At 44.7% G+C, this 21,267-nt stretch overlaps 1 protein-coding gene across 1 annotated transcript; it reads right to left on the bottom strand.

Annotated features, from left to right (window-relative positions):
* Positions 1 to 1,948: 1,948 nt before the first annotated feature.
* LOC120041018 (tripartite motif-containing protein 16-like) lies at positions 1,949 to 20,829 on the bottom strand. Its single transcript, XM_038985986.1, has 6 exons — positions 20,206 to 20,829; positions 18,027 to 18,122; positions 9,257 to 9,490; positions 2,956 to 3,115; positions 2,771 to 2,830; positions 1,949 to 2,534 (listed from the first exon to the last, which is right to left on the bottom strand). Exons 1-6 carry the CDS (start codon positions 20,800 to 20,802, stop codon positions 2,026 to 2,028), a joined length of 1,656 nt encoding a protein of 551 aa, XP_038841914.1. The 5' UTR covers positions 20,803 to 20,829; the 3' UTR covers positions 1,949 to 2,025.
* Positions 20,830 to 21,267: the final 438 nt, after the last annotated feature.

The raw sequence follows: 21,267 nt of genomic DNA, 5'->3' as shown, positions 1-21,267 counted from the left end.
TATGTAGAACCATAGTAAAGACCAGTATGGACTATCAATACAAAGTGACCATTTAAAATGAGGCCCAGTTCAATGAGAGGAAGTCTTAACAGAACTGGGGGATGACAGACAGGAAGTGGGGGGGTGGAGATCTAATATATTTTTGTGCCAAACACTAAAGCATGATATTGTAATAAATCTACACCCTATTCCCTACGTAGAACACTACTTTAGACCTGGTCAGAAGCACCGTAGTGCACTACGTAGGGAATAGGGAACCATTTGGAACAGAGACAGTAATTCCCCTGAACATCTTCCTCTTCCTCATCTGGTTTCTTGAACAGCCCTTCACTCCTCCCCTCTTCCTCCCCTCCTCCCTTTTCATTCTATTCTATCAGCCACACCACTAGCTCACCTCCACACAATACATTTACAAGTTAAAGACACACCTTGGAATAAATAACAAAGGAAAACTATTACTAGATGAAGTTTAGTGTTTTTTATTATTTCCCATCACCATAAATCATATTTAATCACTGAACAGTAGCAGACCTAACTTCATCTGTTCCTGACTCTGGATAGTGGATTAAAAAGACCATCAATCTCCAATGATATTAAAGTACTATTCTGAACATTACTGATATACTGAGTGACCAATATACATCAACACCAGACATCATGATTCATGGAAATGTACAAGATTAAAACATTGCAATTACAAAAATATGAAAATATTGAATTTTAATTCATAACATCTTCTGAATATCAAATCAGTTAAATCATTGTAGATAAAACAGAGCAGAATGAATCATCACATCTGGGGACCATCACCACCAGCATGACTAGTATCTATGTGGACCCTAATTCAGTTTAACCAGCTCAGCTATAGACTACACCAGCATGACTAGTATCTATGTGGACCCTACTACAGTTTAACCAGCTCAGCTATAGACTACACCAGCATGACTAGTATCTATGTGGACCCTACTACAGTTTAACCAGCTCAGCTATAGACTACACCAGCATGACTAGTATCTATGTGGACCCTACTACAGTTTAACCAGCTCAGCTATAGACTACACCAGCATGACTAGTATCTATGTGGACCCTACTACAGTTTAACCAGCTCAGCTATAGACTACACCAGCATGACTAGTATCTATGTGGACCCTACTACAGTTTAACCAGCTCAGCTATAGACTACACCAGCATGACTAGTATCTATGTGGACCCTACTACAGTTTAACCAGCTCAGCTATAGACTACACCAGCATGACTAGTATCTATGTGGACCCTACTACAGTTTAACCAGCTCAGCTATAGACTACACCAGCATGACTAGTATCTATGTGGACCCTACTACAGTTTAACCAGCTCAGCTATAGACTACACCAGCATGACTAGTATCTATGTGGACCCTACTACAGTTTAACCAGCTCAGCTATAGACTACACCAGCATGACTAGTATCTATGTGGACCCTACTACAGTTTAACCAGCCCAGCTCAGCTATAGACTACACCAGCATGACTAGTATCTATGTGGACCCTACTACAGTTTAACCAGCTCAGCTATAGACTACACCAGCATGACTAGTATCTATGTGGACCCTACTACAGTTTAACCAGCTCAGCTATAGACTACACCAGCATGACTAGTATCTATGTGGACCCTACTACAGTTTAACCAACTCAGCTATAGACTACACCAGCATGACTAGTATCTATGTGGACCCTACTACAGTTTAACCAACTCAGCTATAGACTACACCAGCATGACTAGTATCTATGTGGACCCTACTACAGTTTAACCAACTCAGCTATAGACTACACCAGCATGACTAGTATCTATGTGGACCCTACTACAGTTTAACCAGCTCAGCTATAGACTACACCAGCATGACTAGTATCTATGTGGACCCTACTACAGTATAACCAGCTCAGCTATAGACTACACCAGCATGACTAGTATCTATGTGGACCCTACTACAGTTTAACCAGCTCAGCTATAGACTACACCAGCATGACTAGTATCTATGTGGACCCTACTACAGTTTAACCAGCTCAGCAGAACCAGTGAGACAAAACCCAGGATAGAGGGGCTGAGTGAATGTGGTCTGGACTCTGTGGAGGAGGGTCATTGTGTCAGAGACACTGTAGAAGGACAGAGTACCTGCCTTGTGATCCAGGTACACTCCTACTCTGGAGGACTGAAGGCCTGATACTTTAGTCTCAACATTTTTGTGTCTGAAACAATAACCACCACTATAGCACTGTAAACTCCAGGACTTGTTATTGTATCCAAATCCACCATCTGTCCCTGTTCTGCTGATGTCTTTATATGAGACTGCTGTAACAACATTACCAGTCCACTCCACCTCCCAGTAACAGCGTCCAGACAGACCCTCTCTACACAGAACCTGCAACGTGTTGGTGAATCTGTCTGGATGGTCAGGATATGGTTGGACTTGGCGTGTAAAGGTCACCTTTCTGTTCCCTTTAGACAGAGAGAGGAGTGTGTATGCTGTGTTTGGGTCCAGTGTGAGCTGACAGGAATCTGGGAGAAGAGCAGAGCAGAGACCAATGAGGGGAGTCAGAACAATAAGTTAAGTCAGATACTGTATCTACCCTGTCTTTGATTAGAGCACAGCAGAGATCAAATCAGAGAAATATGAGGAGTCAGATAGATACCCAGTCTTTGATTAGATCTACTATTGCTATATATTTCTAGAGGGATTGTTAGGAGTGTCAGTAAAAAGAGACTGTTAGTTACTTCACAATAAAGAGACTCACATTGTAACAACTGTTCTCTGGTCTTGGGCTCTGGAGGCAGTACAACATCCACTATATTCACTACAGACACACAAACACATTGACAGAGAGAGGGAATGTTATCATCAGACCATATTCCACATGTATATGACTAGTAGGGAACTTTCAATGGTCTAAAGTTGATGTTCTTATTGTTTTCAACACACCTGTAGTGGAGATCTTGGTCCATTCTCCTTTAAGGAAGTCTTCTAGTTTCTCTCTCAGTTCAGACACAGTCTTACTCACATCTCCAAAGTACTGAAGAGGACGGACAACGATGCTGGGTAAGTCTGAAGATACACTGATACTGGAGAGAGACTGATAACTCTGGAGAGAGAGAGAGACACACAGAGAGGGACAGAGAGAGAGAGAGACAGAGAGAGAGAGAGACAGAGAGAGAGAGAGAGACACACACAGAGAGAGACAGAGAGAGAGAGAGACAGAGAGAGAGAGAGAGACAGAGAGAGAGAGAGAGAGAGAGAGAGAGAGAGAGAGAGAGAGAGACACAAGAAAAGGGCAACCAGTGAAGAACAAACACCATTGTAAATACAACCCATATTTATGCTTATTTATTTTAACTTGTGTGCTTTAACCATTTGTACATTGTTACAACACTGTATATATATATAATAAAACATTTGTAATGTCTTTATTGTTTTGAAACTTCTGTATGTGTAATGTTTACTGTTAATTTGTATTGTTTGTTTCAATTTTGTATATTATCTACCTCACTTGCTTTGGCAATGTTAACACATGTTTCCCATGCCAATAAAGCCCCTTGAATTGAATTGAGAGAGAGAGACATAGAGAGAGAGACTGATAACTCTGGAGAGAGAGAGAGAGACAGAGAGAGAGAGAGAGACACAGAGAGAGACAGAGACACAGAGAAAGAGAGAGACACAGAGACAGATAGAAAGAGAGAGAGAGGGACAGAGAGAGGGACAGAGAGAGAGACAGAGAGAGAGAGAGACAGAGGGAGAGTGAGGGACAGAGTGAGGGTGAGGGACAGAGGGAGAGCGAGGGACAGAGTGAGGGCGAGGGAGAGTGAGGGACAGAGGGAGAGCGAGGGACAGAGCGAGGGACAGAGGGAGAGACAGAGCGAGAGACAGAGGGAGAGAGAGAGGGACAGAGCAAGAGAGAGAGGGACAGAGCAAGAGAGAGAGGGACAGAGGGAGAGAGAGGGACAGAGGGAGAGAGGGACAGAGGGAGAGAGGGACAGAGGGAGAGAGGGACAGAGGGAGAGAGGGACAGAGGGAGAGACAGAGGGAGAGACAGAGGGAGAGACAGAGGGAGAGACAGAGGGAGAGACAGAGGGAGAGACAGAGGGAGAGAGAGAGGGACATAGCAAGAGAGAGAGAGAGGGACAGAGCAAGAGAGAGAGAGAGACAGAGCAAGAGAGAGAGAGAGAGACAGAGCAAGAGAGAGAGAGGGAGAGAGAGGGACAGAGAGAGAGATGGATAGAGAGAGAGAGGGACAGAGAGAGACAGAAAGAGAGAGAGAGGGACAGAGAGAGAGAGAAGGACAGAGAGAGAGGGACAAAGAGAGAGAGACAGAGAGAGAGAGAGAGGGACAAAGAGAGAGAGGGACAAAGGGAGAGAGAGACAGAGAGAGAGGGACAGAGAGAGACAGAGAGAAAGGGGGACAGAAAGAAAGGGGGACAGAGAGAGAGAGAGACAGAGAGAAAGGGGGACAGAGAGGGAGAGAGGGACAGAGAGAGAGAGGGACAGAGAGAGAGAGGGACAGAGAGAGAGAGGGACAGAGACGGACAAAGAGGGGGAGGGACAGAGACGGACAGAGACAGAGGGAGAGAGAGGGACGGACGGTGGGAGTGAGAGAAAGACAGTGGGAGAGAGGGACGGACAGTGGGAGAGAGGGACGGACAGTGGGAGAGAGGGACGGACAGTGGGAGAGAGGGACGGACAGTGGGAGAGAGGGACGGACAGTGGGAGAGAGGGACGGACAGTGGGAGAGAGGGACGGACGGACAAAGGGAGAGAGAGAGGGACGGACAAAGGGAGAGAGAGAGGGACAGACGGACAGAGAGAGAGAGAGGGACGGACAGAGAGAGAGGGACGGACAGAGAGAGAGGGACGGACAGAGAGAGAGGGACGGACAGAGAGAGAGAGAGAGAGAGAGAGAGAGAGAGAGGGACGGACAGAGAGAGAGGGACGGACAGAGAGAGAGAGAGAGAGAGAGAGAGAGAGGGACGAACAGAGAGAGAAAGAGGGACGGACAGAGAGAGAGGGACGGACAGAGAGAGAGAGAGAGAGAGAGAGACAGAGAGAGGGCATCAACAAAAAACAAAAAGGAACAAAAAGCCTTCACTATATCATCCTGGAATATCCAAGGTCTGAGGTCATCTGCCTTTGGCCTAAAGAGCAGGAACCCGGACTTCACCAAAGAAATCGGTAATGCAGACATTGTCATCCTGCAAGAAACATGGTATAGAGGAGACGGACCCACTGGTTGCCCTCTAGGTTACAGAGAGCTGGTAGTCCCATCCACCAAACTATCAGGTGTGAAACAGGGAAGGGACTCAGGGGGAATGCTAATTTGGTATAGAGCAGACCTAACTCACTCCATTAAATTAATCAAAACAGGAACATTTTACATTTGGCTTGAAATTCAAAAGGAAATTATCTTAACAGAGAAAAATGTCCTCCTGTGTGCTACCTATATCCCCCCACTAGAATCCCCATACTTTAATGAAGACAGCTTCTCCATCCTGGAGGGGGAAATCAATAATTTCCAGGCCCAGGGACATGTATTAGTCTGTGGCGACCTAAATGCCAGAACTGGACAGGAACCTGACACCCTCAGCACACAGGGGGACAAACACCTACCTGGAGGTGACAGCATTCCCTCCCCCATATGCCCACCTAGGCACAACTATGACAACATAACCAACAAAAACGGGTCACAACTCCTGCAGCTCTGTCGCACGCTGGGTATGTACATAGTCAATGGTAGGCTTCGAGGGGACTCCTATGGTAGGTACACCTATAGCTCATCTCTTGGCAGTAGCACTGTAGACTACTTTATCACTGACCTCAACCCAGAGTCTCTCAGAGCGTTCACAGTCAGCCCACTGACACCCCTATCAGACCACAGCAAAATCACAGTCTACTTGAACAGAGCAATACTCAATCATGAGGCATCAAAGCCAAAGGAACTGAGTAACATTAAGAAATGCTATAGATGGAAGGAATGCAGTTTGGAAACCTACCAAAAAACAATTAGGCAACAGCAAATTCAATCCCTTTTAGACAACTTCCTGGGTAAAACGTTCCACTGCAATAGTGAAGGTGTAAACTTGGCAGTAGAAAATCTTAACAGTATATTTGACCTCTCAGCTTCCCTATCAAATCTAAAAATCTCAAATAGAAAACCGAAGAAAATGAACAACAATGACAAATGGTTTGATAAAGAATGCAAAAATCTAAGAAATAAATTGAGAAACCTGTCCAACCAAAAACAAAGAGACCCGGAAAACCTGAGTCTACGCCTTCACTATGGTGAATCACTAAAACAATACAGAAATACACTACGGAAAAAGAAGGAACAGCACGTCAGAAATCAGCTCAATGTAATTGAAGAATCCATAGACTCTAACCAATTCTGGGAAAATTGGAAAACACTAAACAAACAACACCACGAAGAATTATCTATCCAAAATGGAGATGTATGGGTAAACCACTTCTCCAATCTTTTTGGCTCTATAACAAAGAATAAAGAGCAAAAACATATACATGATCAAATACAAATCCTAGAATCAACTATTAAAGACTACCAGAACCCACTGGATTCTCCAATTACCTTGAATGAGTTACAGGACAAAATAAAAACCCTCCAACCCAAAAAGGCCTGTGGTGTTGATGGTATCCTTAATGAATTGATCAAATACACAGACAACAAATTCCAATTGGCTATATTAAAACTCTTTAACATCGTCCTTAGCTCTGGCATCTTCCCCAATATTTGGAACCAAGGACTGATCACCCCAATCCACAAAAGTGGAGACAAATTTGACCCCAATAACTACCGTGGAATATGCGTCAACAGTAACCTTGGGAAAATACTCTGCATTATCATTAACAGCAGACTCGTACATTTCCTCAATGAAAACAATGTACTGAGCAAATGTCAAATTGGCTTTTTACCAAATTACCGTACAACAGACCATGTATTCACCCTACACACCCTAATTGACAACCAAACAAACCAAAACAAAGGCAAAGTCTTCTCATGCTTTGTTGATTTCAAAAAAGCCTTCGACTCAATTTGGCATGAGGGTCTGCTATACAAATTGATGGAAAGTGGTGTTGGGGGTAAAACATACGACATCATAAAATCCATGTACACAAACAACAAGTGTGCGGTTAAAATTGGCAAAAAACACACACATTTCTTCACACAGGGTCGTGGGGTGAGACAGGGATGCAGCTTAAGCCCCACCCTCTTCAACATATATATCAACGAATTGGCGAGGGCACTAGAACAGTCTGCAGGACCCGGCCTCACCCTACTAGAATCCGAAGTCAAATGTCTACTGTTTGCTGATGATCTGGTGCTTCTGTCACCAACCAAGGAGGGCCTACAGCAGCACCTAGATCTTCTGCACAGATTATGTCAGACCTGGGCCCTGACAGTAAATCTCAGTAAGACCAAAATAATGGTGTTCCAAAAAAGGTCCAGTCGCCAGGAACACAAATTCCATCTAGACACCGTTGCCCTAGAGCACACAAAAAACTATACATACCTCGGCCTAAACATCAGCACCACAGGTAGCTTCCACAGAGCTGTGAACGATCTGAGAGACAAGGCAAGAAGGGCATTCTATGCCATCAAAAGGAACATAAATTTCAACATACCAATTAGGATCTGGCTAAAAATACTTGAATCAGTCATAGAGCCCATTGCCCTTTATGGTTGTGAGGTCTGGGGTCCGCTCACCAACCAAGATTTCACAAAATGGGACAAACACCAAATTGAGACTCTGCATGCAGAATTCTGCAAAAATATCCTCCGTGTACAACGTAGAACACCAAATAATGCATGCAGAGCAGAATTAGGCCGATACCCACTAATTATCAAAATCCAGAAAAGAGACGTTAAATTCTACAACCACCTAAAAGGAAGCGATTCCCAAACCTTCCATAACAAAGCCATCACCTACAGAGAGATGAACCTGGAGAAGAGTCCCCTAAGCAAGCTGGTCCTAGGGCTCTGTTCACAAACACAAACACACCCCACAGAGCCCCAGGACAACAGCACAATTAGACCCAACCAAATCATGAGAAAACAAAAAGATAATTACTTGACACATTGGAAAGAATTAACAAAAACACAGAGCAAACTAGAATGCTATTTGGCCCTAAACAGAGAGTATACAGTGGCAGAATACCTGACCACTGTGACTGACCCAAACTTAAGGAAAGCTTTGACTATGTACAGACTCAGTGAGCATAGCCTTGCTATTGAGAAAGGCCGCCGTAGGCAGACATGGCTCTCAAGAGAAGACAGGCTATGTGCTCACTGCCCACAAAATGAGGTGGAAACTGAGCTGCACTTCCTAACCTCCTGCCCAATGTATGACCATATTAGAGAGACATATTTCCCTCAGATTACACAGATCCACAAAGAATTCGAAAACAAATCCAATTTTGATAAACTCCCATATCTACTGGGTGAAATTCCACAGTGTGCCATCACAGCAGCAAGATTTGTGACCTGTTGCCACAAGAAAAGGGCAACCAGTGAAGAACAAACACCATTGTAAATACAACCCATATTTATGTTTATTTATTTTAACTTGTGTGCTTTAACCATTTGTACATTGTTACAACACTGCATATATATAGTATGACATTTGTCATGTCTTTATTGTTTTGAAACTTCTGTATGTGTAATGTTTACTGTTAATTTTTATTGTTTATTTCACTTTTGTATAATATCTACCTCACTTGCTTTGGCAATGTTAACACATGTTTCCCATGCCAATAAAGCCCCTTGAATTGAATTGAATTGAATTGAATTGAGAGAGAGAGAGAGGGACGGACAGAGAGAGAGGGACGGACAGAGAGAGAGAGAGGGACGTACAGAGAGAGAGAGAGGGACGGACAGACAGAGAGGGACGGACAGAGAGAGAGAGAGAGAGAGAGAGAGAGAGAGAGAGAGAGAGAGGGACGAACAGAGAGAGAAAGAGGGACGGACAGAGAGAGAGGGACGTACAGAGAGAGAGAGAGACACGGACAGAGAGAGAGAGAGACACGGACAGAGAGAGAGAGAGACACGGACAGAGAGAGAGAGAGACACGGACAGAGAGAGAGAGAGAGAGAGAGAGAGAGAGAGAGAGGGACGGACAGAGAGAGAGGGGGACAGAGAGAGAGACAGGACAACATAATGATGTAGATGAATAGTTTCACATGAAGTTAATGTCATATCACATGTAACAAGACAGTTTAGTTACCTGGAGGAAATGGATGTGATCCTCTGTGTGTGAGAGCTGCTCCAGCTCAGTGCTTCTCTTCCTCAGCTCAGCTATCTCCTGCTTCAGTTGCTCCAGGAGTCCTTCAGCTTGACTCACTTGAGCCTTCTCTTGGGCTCTGATCAGCTCCTTCACCTCAGAGCTCCTTCTCTCAATGGAGCGGATCAGCTCAGTAAAGATCTGATCACTGTCCTCCACTGCTGCCTGTGCAGAGCGCTGTTGAGAGAGAGAGAGAGAGAGAGAGAGAGAGGGACAGAGAGAGACAGACATAGACAGAGAGAGACAGACAGAGCGACAGACAGAGACAGAGAGAGAGACAGAGAGAGAGAGAGAGACAGAGACAGAGACAGAGACAGAGAGACAGAGAGAGAGAGAGAGAGAGAGAGAGAGAGAGAGAGAGAGAGAGAGAGAGAGAGAGAGAGAGAGAGAGAGAGAGAGAGAGACAGAGAGAGAGACAGAGAGAGAGAGAGAGAGAGAGAGAGAGACACACAGAGAGAGAGAGACACAGAGAGAGAGAGACACAGAGAGAGAGACAGTAGGTACAGTAGCCTCTCTGCACCTCATTGAGTCAGAACGCTGCCACCCTGATATCCAGGTCCACCAGGCCTTGTCCCCCCTCCTGGACAGGCTGGTACAGAACACCTCTTGGTCCTGCTCTACTCTCCTCCCTCCTGGACAGACAGGTACAGAACACCTCTTGGTCCTGCTCTACTCTCCTCCCTCCTGGACAGACAGGTACAGAACACCTCTTGGTCCTGCTCTACTCTCCTCCCTCCTGGACAGACAGGTACAGAACACCTCTTGGTCCTGCTCTACTCTCCTCCCTCCTGGACAGACAGGTACAGAACACCTCTTGGTCCTGCTCTACTCTCCTCCCTCCTGGACAGACAGGTACAGAACACCTCTTGGTCCTGCTCTACTCCCCTCCCTCCTGGACAGACAGGTACAGAGCACCTCTTGGTCCTGCTCTACTCTCCTCCTTATTTGACCACTAAAACCTGTTCTTAGGACCAAACTGGAAAATAACAACTTGTCTCCCCTCCTGGACCGCTTGGTGTTAAGTAGCAGACTAGGTGAAAAATCTGTAAATCGCCTTTTTTAGGCAGATTTAGTCACTTAACCCTGGTGGCTCTGGATAAGAGTGTCTGCTAAATGATTCACATGGAAACTTAAATACAACGTTAACTAGATATAATTTGTGCCATTTATAGCCTGGTACAGATAGTAAAACTACATTAAATACAACATTAACTAGATATCATTTGTGTCATTTATAGCCTGGACAGATAGTAAAACTACATTAAATACAACGTTAACTAGATATCATCTGTGTCATTTATAGCCTGGTACAGAGAGTAAAACTACATTAAATACAACGTTATCTAGATATCATCGCCACATAACTTATGTCGAATTTAAAAGACACCGTTAACGTTACCGTTAGCTAGCTAACAACGTCTGTTACACTGTAACTTACCGGCAGCCTCACATAAAAACGTATTGGTTAACAAAGCTTTGATTCTGACCAAAGTCTATAGTAGTGAAAAGTCTCTCTCTCTATTGTAACTTACCACAAATTGCCATCATAGCCTATCTACATGAATGTGTCCTGTCAGAGTCTTTTCCTCTCCGTTAACCGTTAGCTAGCAGTCTCGAGCCACAGCTGACGTTGACCACAATGAGCTACAAGTAGGACTGACGTCACTACCGGTGCAGCAGCCTCTGCAGCAGCAGCCTCCCCCGGGTCCTAGTGCCCGCCCGGTAACACGGTTAAGATGCGATGGAACGGTTGACGGGAAAACAACAAATCACAGAGAAAATATATTGACTGATATATTTAGAATTGTTTAGGGTAGCTTTAGCTTTGGCTTTATTAAATTCAGAGAATACTTGAAAACTAAAATAAAAAAGAATAGTAGCCCTCCTCAGGAACCACAAAACCCTCACAGACCAACTTCTTCTTCTATGATATAATGGCGGTCCACAAACCAACGTTAAAGGTGCATGGCGCCACCTACTGTGCTGGAGTGTGTTCAATCACAGTTTACACCATTTCTAAATCCTCCTACCTAACTCAGAACTTCTGAGAAAATAAAAAAGAGTCCTAGTAACTTCTAATAGACCCTCCCCCATCCCCCAAATCCCTTCCAAACCCCCCCAACCCCATCCAACCTCAATGACCCTACACTTCAATCTTTCCCTCTCTTCAACATCCTTACAACAATATAACAACACATGCTCCACCGTTTCATTGACCAGACCCTCCAGACACAAACCATTCACATGCTGCCAACCAGATGTAAGGACCAGTTCAATGTACAATGTCCTAAACACAATCGAGTAAACACCACCTCTTCCTTCCTAATCTGACCTTTGATCCTTGGTCCACCGACCTTTAGAGGACATATAAATGCCGTCCCTTGTTCTCAGAGTCCCATCTCTTCTGCCACACATCTATCAAAATGTCTCTGATCTTACATGTGGCCTCACCTCTACCCAGTGGAACATTAATATCAATTATATCTTGTTTCAAAGCTCTTTTAGATAACTGGTCTACAATTAAATTTCCTTCCACACCTGAATGTGCTGGGACCCAGCAGAATCTCACTACTACACCCATTCTCTCAATTCTCCATAATAACATTGATACCTACAACTGTCCAACCAAAACCACTGCCTTGTCTACTAGTATATTCCCAACAGTCATCTAGAACAGTAGCAGTGGGATGCTCAACCTCACAGCCTTTCAACCCAATAAGCTAATGACAAAAAAGGCCAAGCTTCCTGCCATCCAGGACCTCTATACCAGGCGGTGTCAGAGGAAGGCCCTAAAATTTGTCAAAGACTCGAGCCACCCCAGTCATAGACTGTTCTCTCTGCTACCGCAAGGCAAGCGGTACCACATTCCACATTGACTCTGTACCGGTACCCCCTGTATATAGCCTCCACATTGACTCTGTACCGGTACCCCCTGTATATAGCCTCCACATTGACTCTGTACCGGTACCCCCTGTATATAGTCTCCACATTGACTCTGTACCGGTACCCCCTGTATATAGCCTCCACATTGACTCTGTACCGGTACCCCCTGTATATAGCCTCCACATTGACTCTGTACCGGTACCCCCTGTATATAGCCTCCACATTGACTCTGTACCGGTACCCCCTGTATATAGCCTCCACATTGACTCTGTACCGGTACCCCCTGTATATAGCCTCCACATTGACTCTGTACCGGTACCCCCTGTATATAGCCTCCACATTGACTCTGTACCGGTACCCCCTGTATATAGCCTCCACATTGCCTCTGTACCGGTACCCCCTGTATATAGCCTCCACATTGACTCTGTATCGGTACACCCTGTATATTTTTTATTTATTTTTATTTCACCTTTATTTAACCAGGTAGGCTAGTTGAGAACAAGTTCTCATTTGCAACTGCGACCTGGCCAAGATAAAGCATAGCAGTGTGAACAGACAACACAGAGTTACACATGGAGTAAACAATAAACAAGTCAATAACATGGTAGAAAAAAAGAGAATCTATATACAATGTGTGCAAAAGGCATGAGGTAGGCAATAAATCGAATAATTACAATTTAGCAGATTAACACTGGAGTGATAAATCATCAGATGATCATGTGCAAGAAGAGATATTGGTACTGGTGTGCAAAAGAGCAGAAAAGTAAATAAATAAAAGCAGTATGGGGGGTGAGGTAGGTAAATTGGGTGGGTAGTTTACAGATGGACTATGTACAGCTGCAGCGATCGGTTAGCTGCTCGGATAGCAGATTTTTAAAGTTGTTGAGGGAGATAAAAGTCTCCAACTTCAGAGATTTTTGCAATTCGTTCCAGTCGCAGGCAGCAGAGAACTGGAAGGAAAGGCGTCCAAATGAGGTTTTAGCTTTAGGGATGATCAGTGAGATACACCTGCTGGAGCGCGTGCTGCGGGTGGGTGTAGCCATCGTGACCAGTGAACTGAGATAAGGCGGCACTTTACCTAGCATAGCCTTGTAGATGACCTGGAGCCAGTGGGTCTGACGACGAACATGTAGCGAGGGCCAGCCGACTAGGGCATACAGGTCGCAGTGGTGGGTCGTATAAGGTGCTTTAGTAACAAAACGAATGGCACTGTGATAAACTGCATCCAGTTTGCTGAGTAGAGTGTTGCAAGCTATTTTGTAGATGACATCGCCGAAGTCGAGGATCGGCAGGATAGTCAGTTTTACTAGGGTAAGTTTGGCGGCGTGAGTGAAGGAGGCTTTGTTGCGGAATAGAAAGCAGATTCTTGATTTGATTTTGGATTGGAGATGTTTGATATGAGTCTGGAAGGAGAGTTTGCAGTCTAGCCAGACACCTAGGTACTTATAGATGTCCACATATTCTAGGTCGGAACCGTCCAGGGTGGTTACCCCCTGTATATAGTCTCCACATTGACTCTGTACCGGTACCCCCTGTATATAGTCTCCACATTGACTCTGTACCGGTACCCCCTGTATTTAGCCTCCACATTGACTCTGTACCAGTACCCCCTGTATATAGCCTCCACATTGACTCTGTACCGGTACCCCCTGTATATAGCCTCCACATTGACTCAGTATCGGTACGCCCCTGTATATAGCCTCCACATTGACTCAGTATCGGTACCCCCTGTATATAGCCTCCACATTGACTCTGTATCGGTACCCCCCTGTATATAGCCTCCACATTGATTCTGTACCGGTACCCCCTGTATATAGCTTCCACATTGACTCTGTACCGGTACCCCCTGTATATAGCCTCCACATTGACTCTGTACCGGTACACCCTGTATATAGCCTCCACATTGACTCTGTACCGGTACACCCCTGTATATAGCCTCCACATTGACTCTGTACCGGTACACCCCTGTATATAGCCTCCACATTGACTCTGTACCGGTACACCCCTGTATATAGCCTCCACATTGACTCTGTACCGGTACACCCTGTATATAGCCTCCACATTGACTCTGTACCGGTACACCCCTGTATATAGCCTCCACATTGACTCTGTACCGGTACACCCCTGTATATAGCCTCCACATTGACTCTGTACCGGTACACCCCTGTATATAGCCTCCACATTGACTCGGTACCGGTACACCCTGTATATAGCCTCCACATTGACTCTGTACCGGTACCCCCTGTATATAGCCCCCACATTGACTCTGTACCGGTACACCCCTGTATATAGCCTCCACATTGACTCTGTACCGGTACCCCCTGTATATAGCCTCCACATTGACTCTGTACCGGTACCCCCTGTATATAGCCTCCACATTGACTCGGTACCGGTACACCCTGTATATAGCCTCCACATTGACTCTGTACCGGTACCCCCTGTATATAGCCCCCACATTGACTCTGTACCGGTACACCCCTGTATATAGCCTCCACATTGACTCTGTACCGGTACCCCCTGTATATAGCCTCCACATTGACTCTGTACCGGTACCCCCTGTATATAGCCTCCACATTGACTCAGTATCGGTACCCCCTGTATATAGCCTCCACATTGAGTCTGTACCGGTACCCCCTGTATATAGCTTCCACATTGACTCTGTACCGGTACCCCCTGTATATAGCCTCCACATTGACTCTGTACCGGTACACCCTGTATATAGCCTCCACATTGACTCTGTACCGGTACACCCCTGTATATAGCCTCCACATTGACTCTGTACCGGTACACCCCTGTATATAGCCTCCACATTGACTCTGTACCGGTACACCCCTGTATATAGCCTCCACATTGACTCGGTACCGGTACACCCTGTATATAGCCTCCACATTGACTCTGTACCGGTACCCCCTGTATATAGCCCCCACATTGACTCTGTACCGGTACACCCCTGTATATAGCCTCCACATTGACTCTGTACCGGTACCCCCTGTATATAGCCTCCACATTGACTCTGTACCGGTACCCCCTGTATATAGCCTCCACATTGACTCTGTACCGGTACACCCTGTATATAGCCTCCACATTGACTCTGTACCGGTACCCCCTGTATATAGCCCCCACATTGACTCTGTACCGGTACACCCCTGTATATAGCCTCCACATTGACTCTGTACCGGTACCCCCTGTATATAGCCTCCACATTGACTCTGTACCGGTACCCCCTGTATATAGCCTCCACATTGACTCAGTATCGGTACCCCCTGTATATATCCTCCACATTGACTCAGTATCGGTACGCCCTGTATATAGCCTCCACATTGACTCTGTACCGGTACCCCCTGTATATAGCCTCCACATTGACTCAGTATCGGTACGCCCCTGTATATTGTCTCGCTATTGTTATTTTACTGCTGCTCTTTAATTACTTGTTACTTTTAATTCTTATTCTTATCCATATATTTCTTTTTTGTTGATTAGGATCTCGTAAGTAAGCATTTCACTGTAAGGTCTACACCTGTTGTATTCGGCGCATGTGACTAATACAATTTGATTTGATTTAGTAGGTCACTCCTACTAGATTTACCAGATGATAAACTATTCAATACAGACAGAGAATCTGAGCATCCTATAATTCTAACAGGTTGTACGTCCTCCACCCACTGGAGGGCAACTATTATCACCAACAGTTCAACTGAGGGTACTGACAGTTCATCTGTTAGTCTTCTACATATCTGCACATCAAATTCCGGAAGGTAAACGCCTGCTCCTGTGTGCCCACTATCTGGGTCCTTGGATCCATCTGGGAAAAGAGGTCAAAAAGCATAGAAACTTCTACCAATGTAATTGTCAACCAGTTTCCCTTCATCACTGACTTCTGACCAATAATTTCCTTTTGTCTACCAGGGTTAGATCAACAACAGGATCTGGGAGTAACCATGGAGGAACATCCCCTATCACCACAGAAGGGCCAACCTCCAACTCCCTCAAACCACTCTCATCAGCAAGCTTTCCAACTGTCCAACCAAAGCCACTGCCTTGTCTACTAGTATATTCCCAACAGTCATCTAGAACAGTAGCAGTGGGATGCTCAACCTCACAGCCTTTCAACCCAATAAGCTAATGACAATTTATTACGCCGTATATCCAAAGGCATCTCACCTGCCTCCACTAGTAAGACACATACAGATGTTGATTTAAATGCACCAATACATATCCTTAAAGCTATATACTGGATTCTGTCCAGCTTCTGAAGACAAGTCTTTGCTGCTGTTCCATAAACTATACACCTGTAATCAATTGTCGTCCTGATCAGAGCTCTACAAATATCCATCAACGATTGTCTGTCAGCACCCCATTCATAACCAGAGACCCACACAACCAACTACCACGAAAGTGATGGAATGAGAGAGAGAGAGAGACATCGTTACAACACTGTACATAGACATAATATAACGTTTCTTCTTCTTTGGAGTTTAACGGTGGTTGGCATCCAATATGTTGCATTACCGCCCCCAACTGGACTATAATATAAATCTATTTTACTTTGTGATACAAAATGGGAAAAGGGGAAATTATGATAATACTACATAACACCCTTCCAACTAACCCTACACTCATTAAAAACCCACTACCCCATTCCACTACTTTGACCCTATCTGCTCCTCACTAAAAACCCACTACCCCATTCCACTACTTTGACCCTATCTGCTCCTGCACCATGACAACTAACCCTACACTCATTAAAAACCCACTACCCCATTCCACTACTTTGACCCTATCTGCTCCTGCACCATGCCAACTAACCCTACAGTCATTAAAAACCCACTACCCCATTCCACTACTTTGACCCTATCTGCTCCTGCACCATGCCAACTAACCCTACACTCATTAAAAACCCACTACCCCATTCCACTACTTTGACCCTATCTGCTCCTGCACCATGCCAACTAACCCTACACTCATTAAAAACCCACTACCCCATTCCACTACTTTGACCCTATCTGCTCCTCCACCATGCCAACTAACCCTACACTCATTAAAAACCCACTACCCCATTCCACTACTTTGACCCTATCTGCTCCTGCACCATGCCAACGACCTGGGAGGACGGGACACCACCACTCAACACACCCTGTAACTCTTCTGAAGTCAAATCTCGTTTGTCCAAATAGTTCTCTGCAGCTGCCACCACAACATCTATTGTCTGTGATTTACGGTGGATTCCATTCCATTTCTGCGGTACAGTTGATAACCATTGCTATGAACTAAGAGCAAAGAAACAGATCTTGACCCAAGTTGCGTGACACGGAGCGACTCTCTCTGGTCAGAAGAAACACACTGTAAAACCACAAATAAACACTGTTTTCCAATTTAATTATAACATTTGAAATGTCTCTATTCCTTTGAAACTTTTGTGTGTGCAATGTTTACTGTTCATTTCTGTTCATATGTAAACATATGTTTCCCAAGCCAATAAAGCCCTTTGAATTGAATAGAGAGAGAGCTCCATGTTAATGTATAGGGGACATGAGTCAGTCATGGTTACTCATGGTTATGTGATGAGGTAGCCCCGCCTGCTACTTCTAAATCAGTGTCGGTCCAATAGGGAATGTCCTCTTGCTGTAACGGTCAAGATGTTGGTTTCTCCCACGGTAGACCAGGGTTCATATCCCGTCAGTTACATTAAGCAGTCTATTCTCTGAAAGGGGTCCGTGCAGCCTGTTCCCAACAGTGGGGTCAGTGGGATTGGATAGGGGCCCCTCTCTCCCTCTCTCGGATTGAAGGAGAGAAGTTAAATGGTGTGTCTCCTCTGGTCAACAATACTCACCTTGAGAGACTCCACATCCTGTTGGAGCTCCTTCAGCTCCTTCTCTCTCTCCTGGAATCTCTGCTGGACCTTCTGCTGACTCATCCCCAGCTGCCTCTGTGGAGAATCACTCTTCAATGAGCTATCAAGCTTTATTAGTCCAGTAGATCAATAGTATAGTCATGTGACATAGGACCCATAGAAGATAGGGATACAAATATTGAGGAAGTGTCTGTCTGAAATTATATCATCATGTTGTCATGTGAATAATGATAGTTTTAACAGTACACAAATCAGAGAGTTGATTGGGTGTTTGATTACTAATGATAATGCTGTTTGATAACTAATGATAATGATGTTTGATAACGAATGATAATGATGTTTGATAACTAATGCTAACAATTTTTGATAACTAATGATAATGATGTTTGATCACGAATGATAATGGTGTTTGATAACTAATGATAACGATGTTTGATAACTAATGATAATGGTGTTTGATAACTAATGATAATGATGTTTGAGCACGAATGATAATGGTGTTTGATAACGAATGATAATGGTGTTTGATAACGAATGATAATGGTGTTTGATAACGAATGATAATGGTGTTTGATAACTAATGATAATGGTGTTTGATAACTAATGATAATGGTGTTTGACTTGTTGGATTCTAGCTAGAAATATACTTATCCATGTTACCATACTATAACGTACTGATGACTTTACATGTATAAGGAATGTATATGTTGGGGTCAATGACGGGTGGATAGGAACTGGGTGTATGGAAAGTTACCGAGAGAGACAAGGGGAAGTGCTGAAATATTCTGTTCAAACATGTTATTGTTGAATATCAATGTTCCTAAAGAGGGAGACAAAGGGGAACTAGTTTCAGTCTCTGATAAGGCAGGCCAGCTGCAGAACTAGGGAGGAGTCAGGAATTCAACAGTCTAGTTAGTCTCTGATAAGGCAGGCCAGCTGCAGAACTAGGGAGGAGCCAGGAATTCAACAGACTAGTTAGTCTCTGATAAGGCAGGCCAGCTGCAGAACTAGGGAGGAGCCAGGAATTCAACAGTCTAGTTAGTCTCTGATAAGGCAGGCCAGCTGCAGAACTAGGGAGGAGCCAGGAATTCAACAGTCTAGTTAGTCTCTGATAAGGCAGGCCAGCTGCAGAACTAGGGAGGAGTCAGGAATTCAACAGTCTAGTTAGTCTCTGATAAGGCAGGCCAGCTGCAGAACTAGGGAGGAGTCAGGAATTCAACAGTCTAGTTAGTCTATGATAAGACAGGCCAGCTGCAGAACTAGGGAGGAGCCAGGAATGCAACAGTCTAGTTAGTCTCTGATAAGGCAGGCCAGCTGCAGAACTAGGGAGGAGCCAGGAATGCAACAGTCTAGTTAGTCTCTGATAAGGTAGGCCAGTTGCAGAACTAGGGAGGAGCCAGGAATGCAACAGTCTAGTTAGTCTCTGATAAGGCAGGCCAGCTGCAGAACTAGGGAGGAGCCAGGAATGCAACAGTCTAGTTAGTCTCTGATAAGGTAGGCCAGCTGCAGAACTAGGGAGGAGCCAGGAATTCAACAGTCTAGTTAGTCTCTGATAAGGCAGGCCAGCTGCAGAACTAGGGAGGAGCCAGGAATTCAACAGACTAGTTTCAGTCTCTGATAAGGCAGGCCAGCTGCAGAACTAGGGAGGAGCGAGTAATTCATCTCGAGGTCAAGCCACCACACCAACCCTCCTACTACAGTCCTATCTCACACACATACACGTCCACACCCACAAAGGTTTAAGCATCAGACAGGGCCATGACTGCATCAGTGAGAGGAACCAATTCAGTTCCTGCCTAGCAACAGAGATGCATTGGCTGTCTAGATGTGTAAGGAGTTTATCCCGCCTAGTATGAGGTTATAAATATATGTTCTTGTGTAATCATACATTGTCTTTGCAGCTGTATGACCCAGTGGGTGAATAAACTTGGTTTGAGTTTTTAACTCTGTCTCTTCAGAACCTAACAGACTTTATAAAATGGTGATACATTTGAAGAATCTGGGTTAACATATCTATACAATCAAGGTTTGTGTTCATATTTGTTCTGCCCTGGATCGATTTAACTTGAATGATCTCATATTCAAACAGATTTAGTTCCTACTGTATCTTTAATTCTTTGTTTATCAGACAGTAACCAACAAGTTGTTCTGGTCTTACCTGTTTCTCAGTCCTCTCTGCTGCAGCTGACACTGTATCATGGCCTTTATGTTCATCCATCACACACAGCAGACAGATACACTGCTGTTCGGTACGACAGTAAACCTCCAGCAGTTTGTCATGATGAGAGCAGATCTTCTCCTGTAGTTGTGCAGTGGCTTTGACCAGCTTGTGCTTCTTCAAAGCAGGAAATTCATAGTGAGGTTGAAGGTGAGTCTCACAGTAAGATACCAGACACGCCAGACAGGACATGAGGGCTTTCTGCTTTCTGGTCCCAGTGCAGAAATCACACGCCACATCTCCAGGTCCAGCATAGCACAGAGCATGCGGGGGAGCAGCCTGGAGTCCTGTCTTCCTCAGTTTCTCCTCCAGCTCAGCCAACATGTTATTTTTCCTCAGATTAGGCCTTGGAGTGAAGGTCTCTCTGCACTGAGGACAGCTATAGACCCCTTTCAGAACATCCTGATCCCAGCAGCCCTCAATACAGCTCCTACAGTAACTGTGTCCACAGGGGATGGTGACTGGCTCCTTCAGTAGACCCAGACAGACAGAACAACAGAACTGGTCCTGGTCCAGAAGATCTCCCTGCTGAGCCATTTGGACGGTTGTTCACTCTCACACAGACAGACGACAGAGAGAATCAGATCAGTTTCGTTTCCACAGAAGACAGTTTTTGGGAGGTATGGACTTTCTGGTTCTGCCAGATAGGTGAGTTTAGAGGGAGGGAGGGGTTAGAGAGAGGGAGAGAGAACTGCATGCAACGTCGAGAAGGAGACACATATTTTAGTTCCTAGGTTAGGACCCTTAATATTAAATAGAGTGGTTAGAATATATAAAGGGTAACAGTTTCTATGAAGTACATATTATAATTATTTTAATGACCTTTATAATGCCTTATAATACACTTATGTGTTATAACACTGATTATAAGTGTCTATAATGATTAGTACGTGGTTGTAATGAGGAGGGAACTTGATATTGATACAATGTACTGTAGGTGAAATGAATACTGTATGTATTGAGTGATCATTGAGAATGAGGATTTACTTTACATTACAGTGT

This window comes from Salvelinus namaycush, unplaced genomic scaffold (genome assembly GCF_016432855.1).
Source record: "Salvelinus namaycush isolate Seneca unplaced genomic scaffold, SaNama_1.0 Scaffold4, whole genome shotgun sequence".
In the NCBI taxonomy this organism is placed as follows: Eukaryota; Metazoa; Chordata; class Actinopteri; order Salmoniformes; family Salmonidae; genus Salvelinus; species Salvelinus namaycush.
This window is presented reverse-complemented; position numbering and strand designations above follow the sequence as displayed.

Bases quoted from the DNA above. Each gene is read 5' to 3' on its own strand.
- LOC120041018 (XM_038985986.1), bottom strand. From the start codon at position 20,802: ATGGCTCAGCAGGGAGATCTTCTGGACCAGGACCAGTTCTGTTGTTCT. The intron at 9,491-18,026 runs GTGAGTATTGTT...CTCTCTCAACAG, and splicing joins AGGATGTGGAGTCTCTCAAG to CGCTCTGCACAGGCAGCAGT. The intron at 2,535-2,770 runs GTGAGTCTCTTT...CTCTTCTCCCAG, and splicing joins CAGAGAACAGTTGTTACAAT to ATTCCTGTCAGCTCACACTG.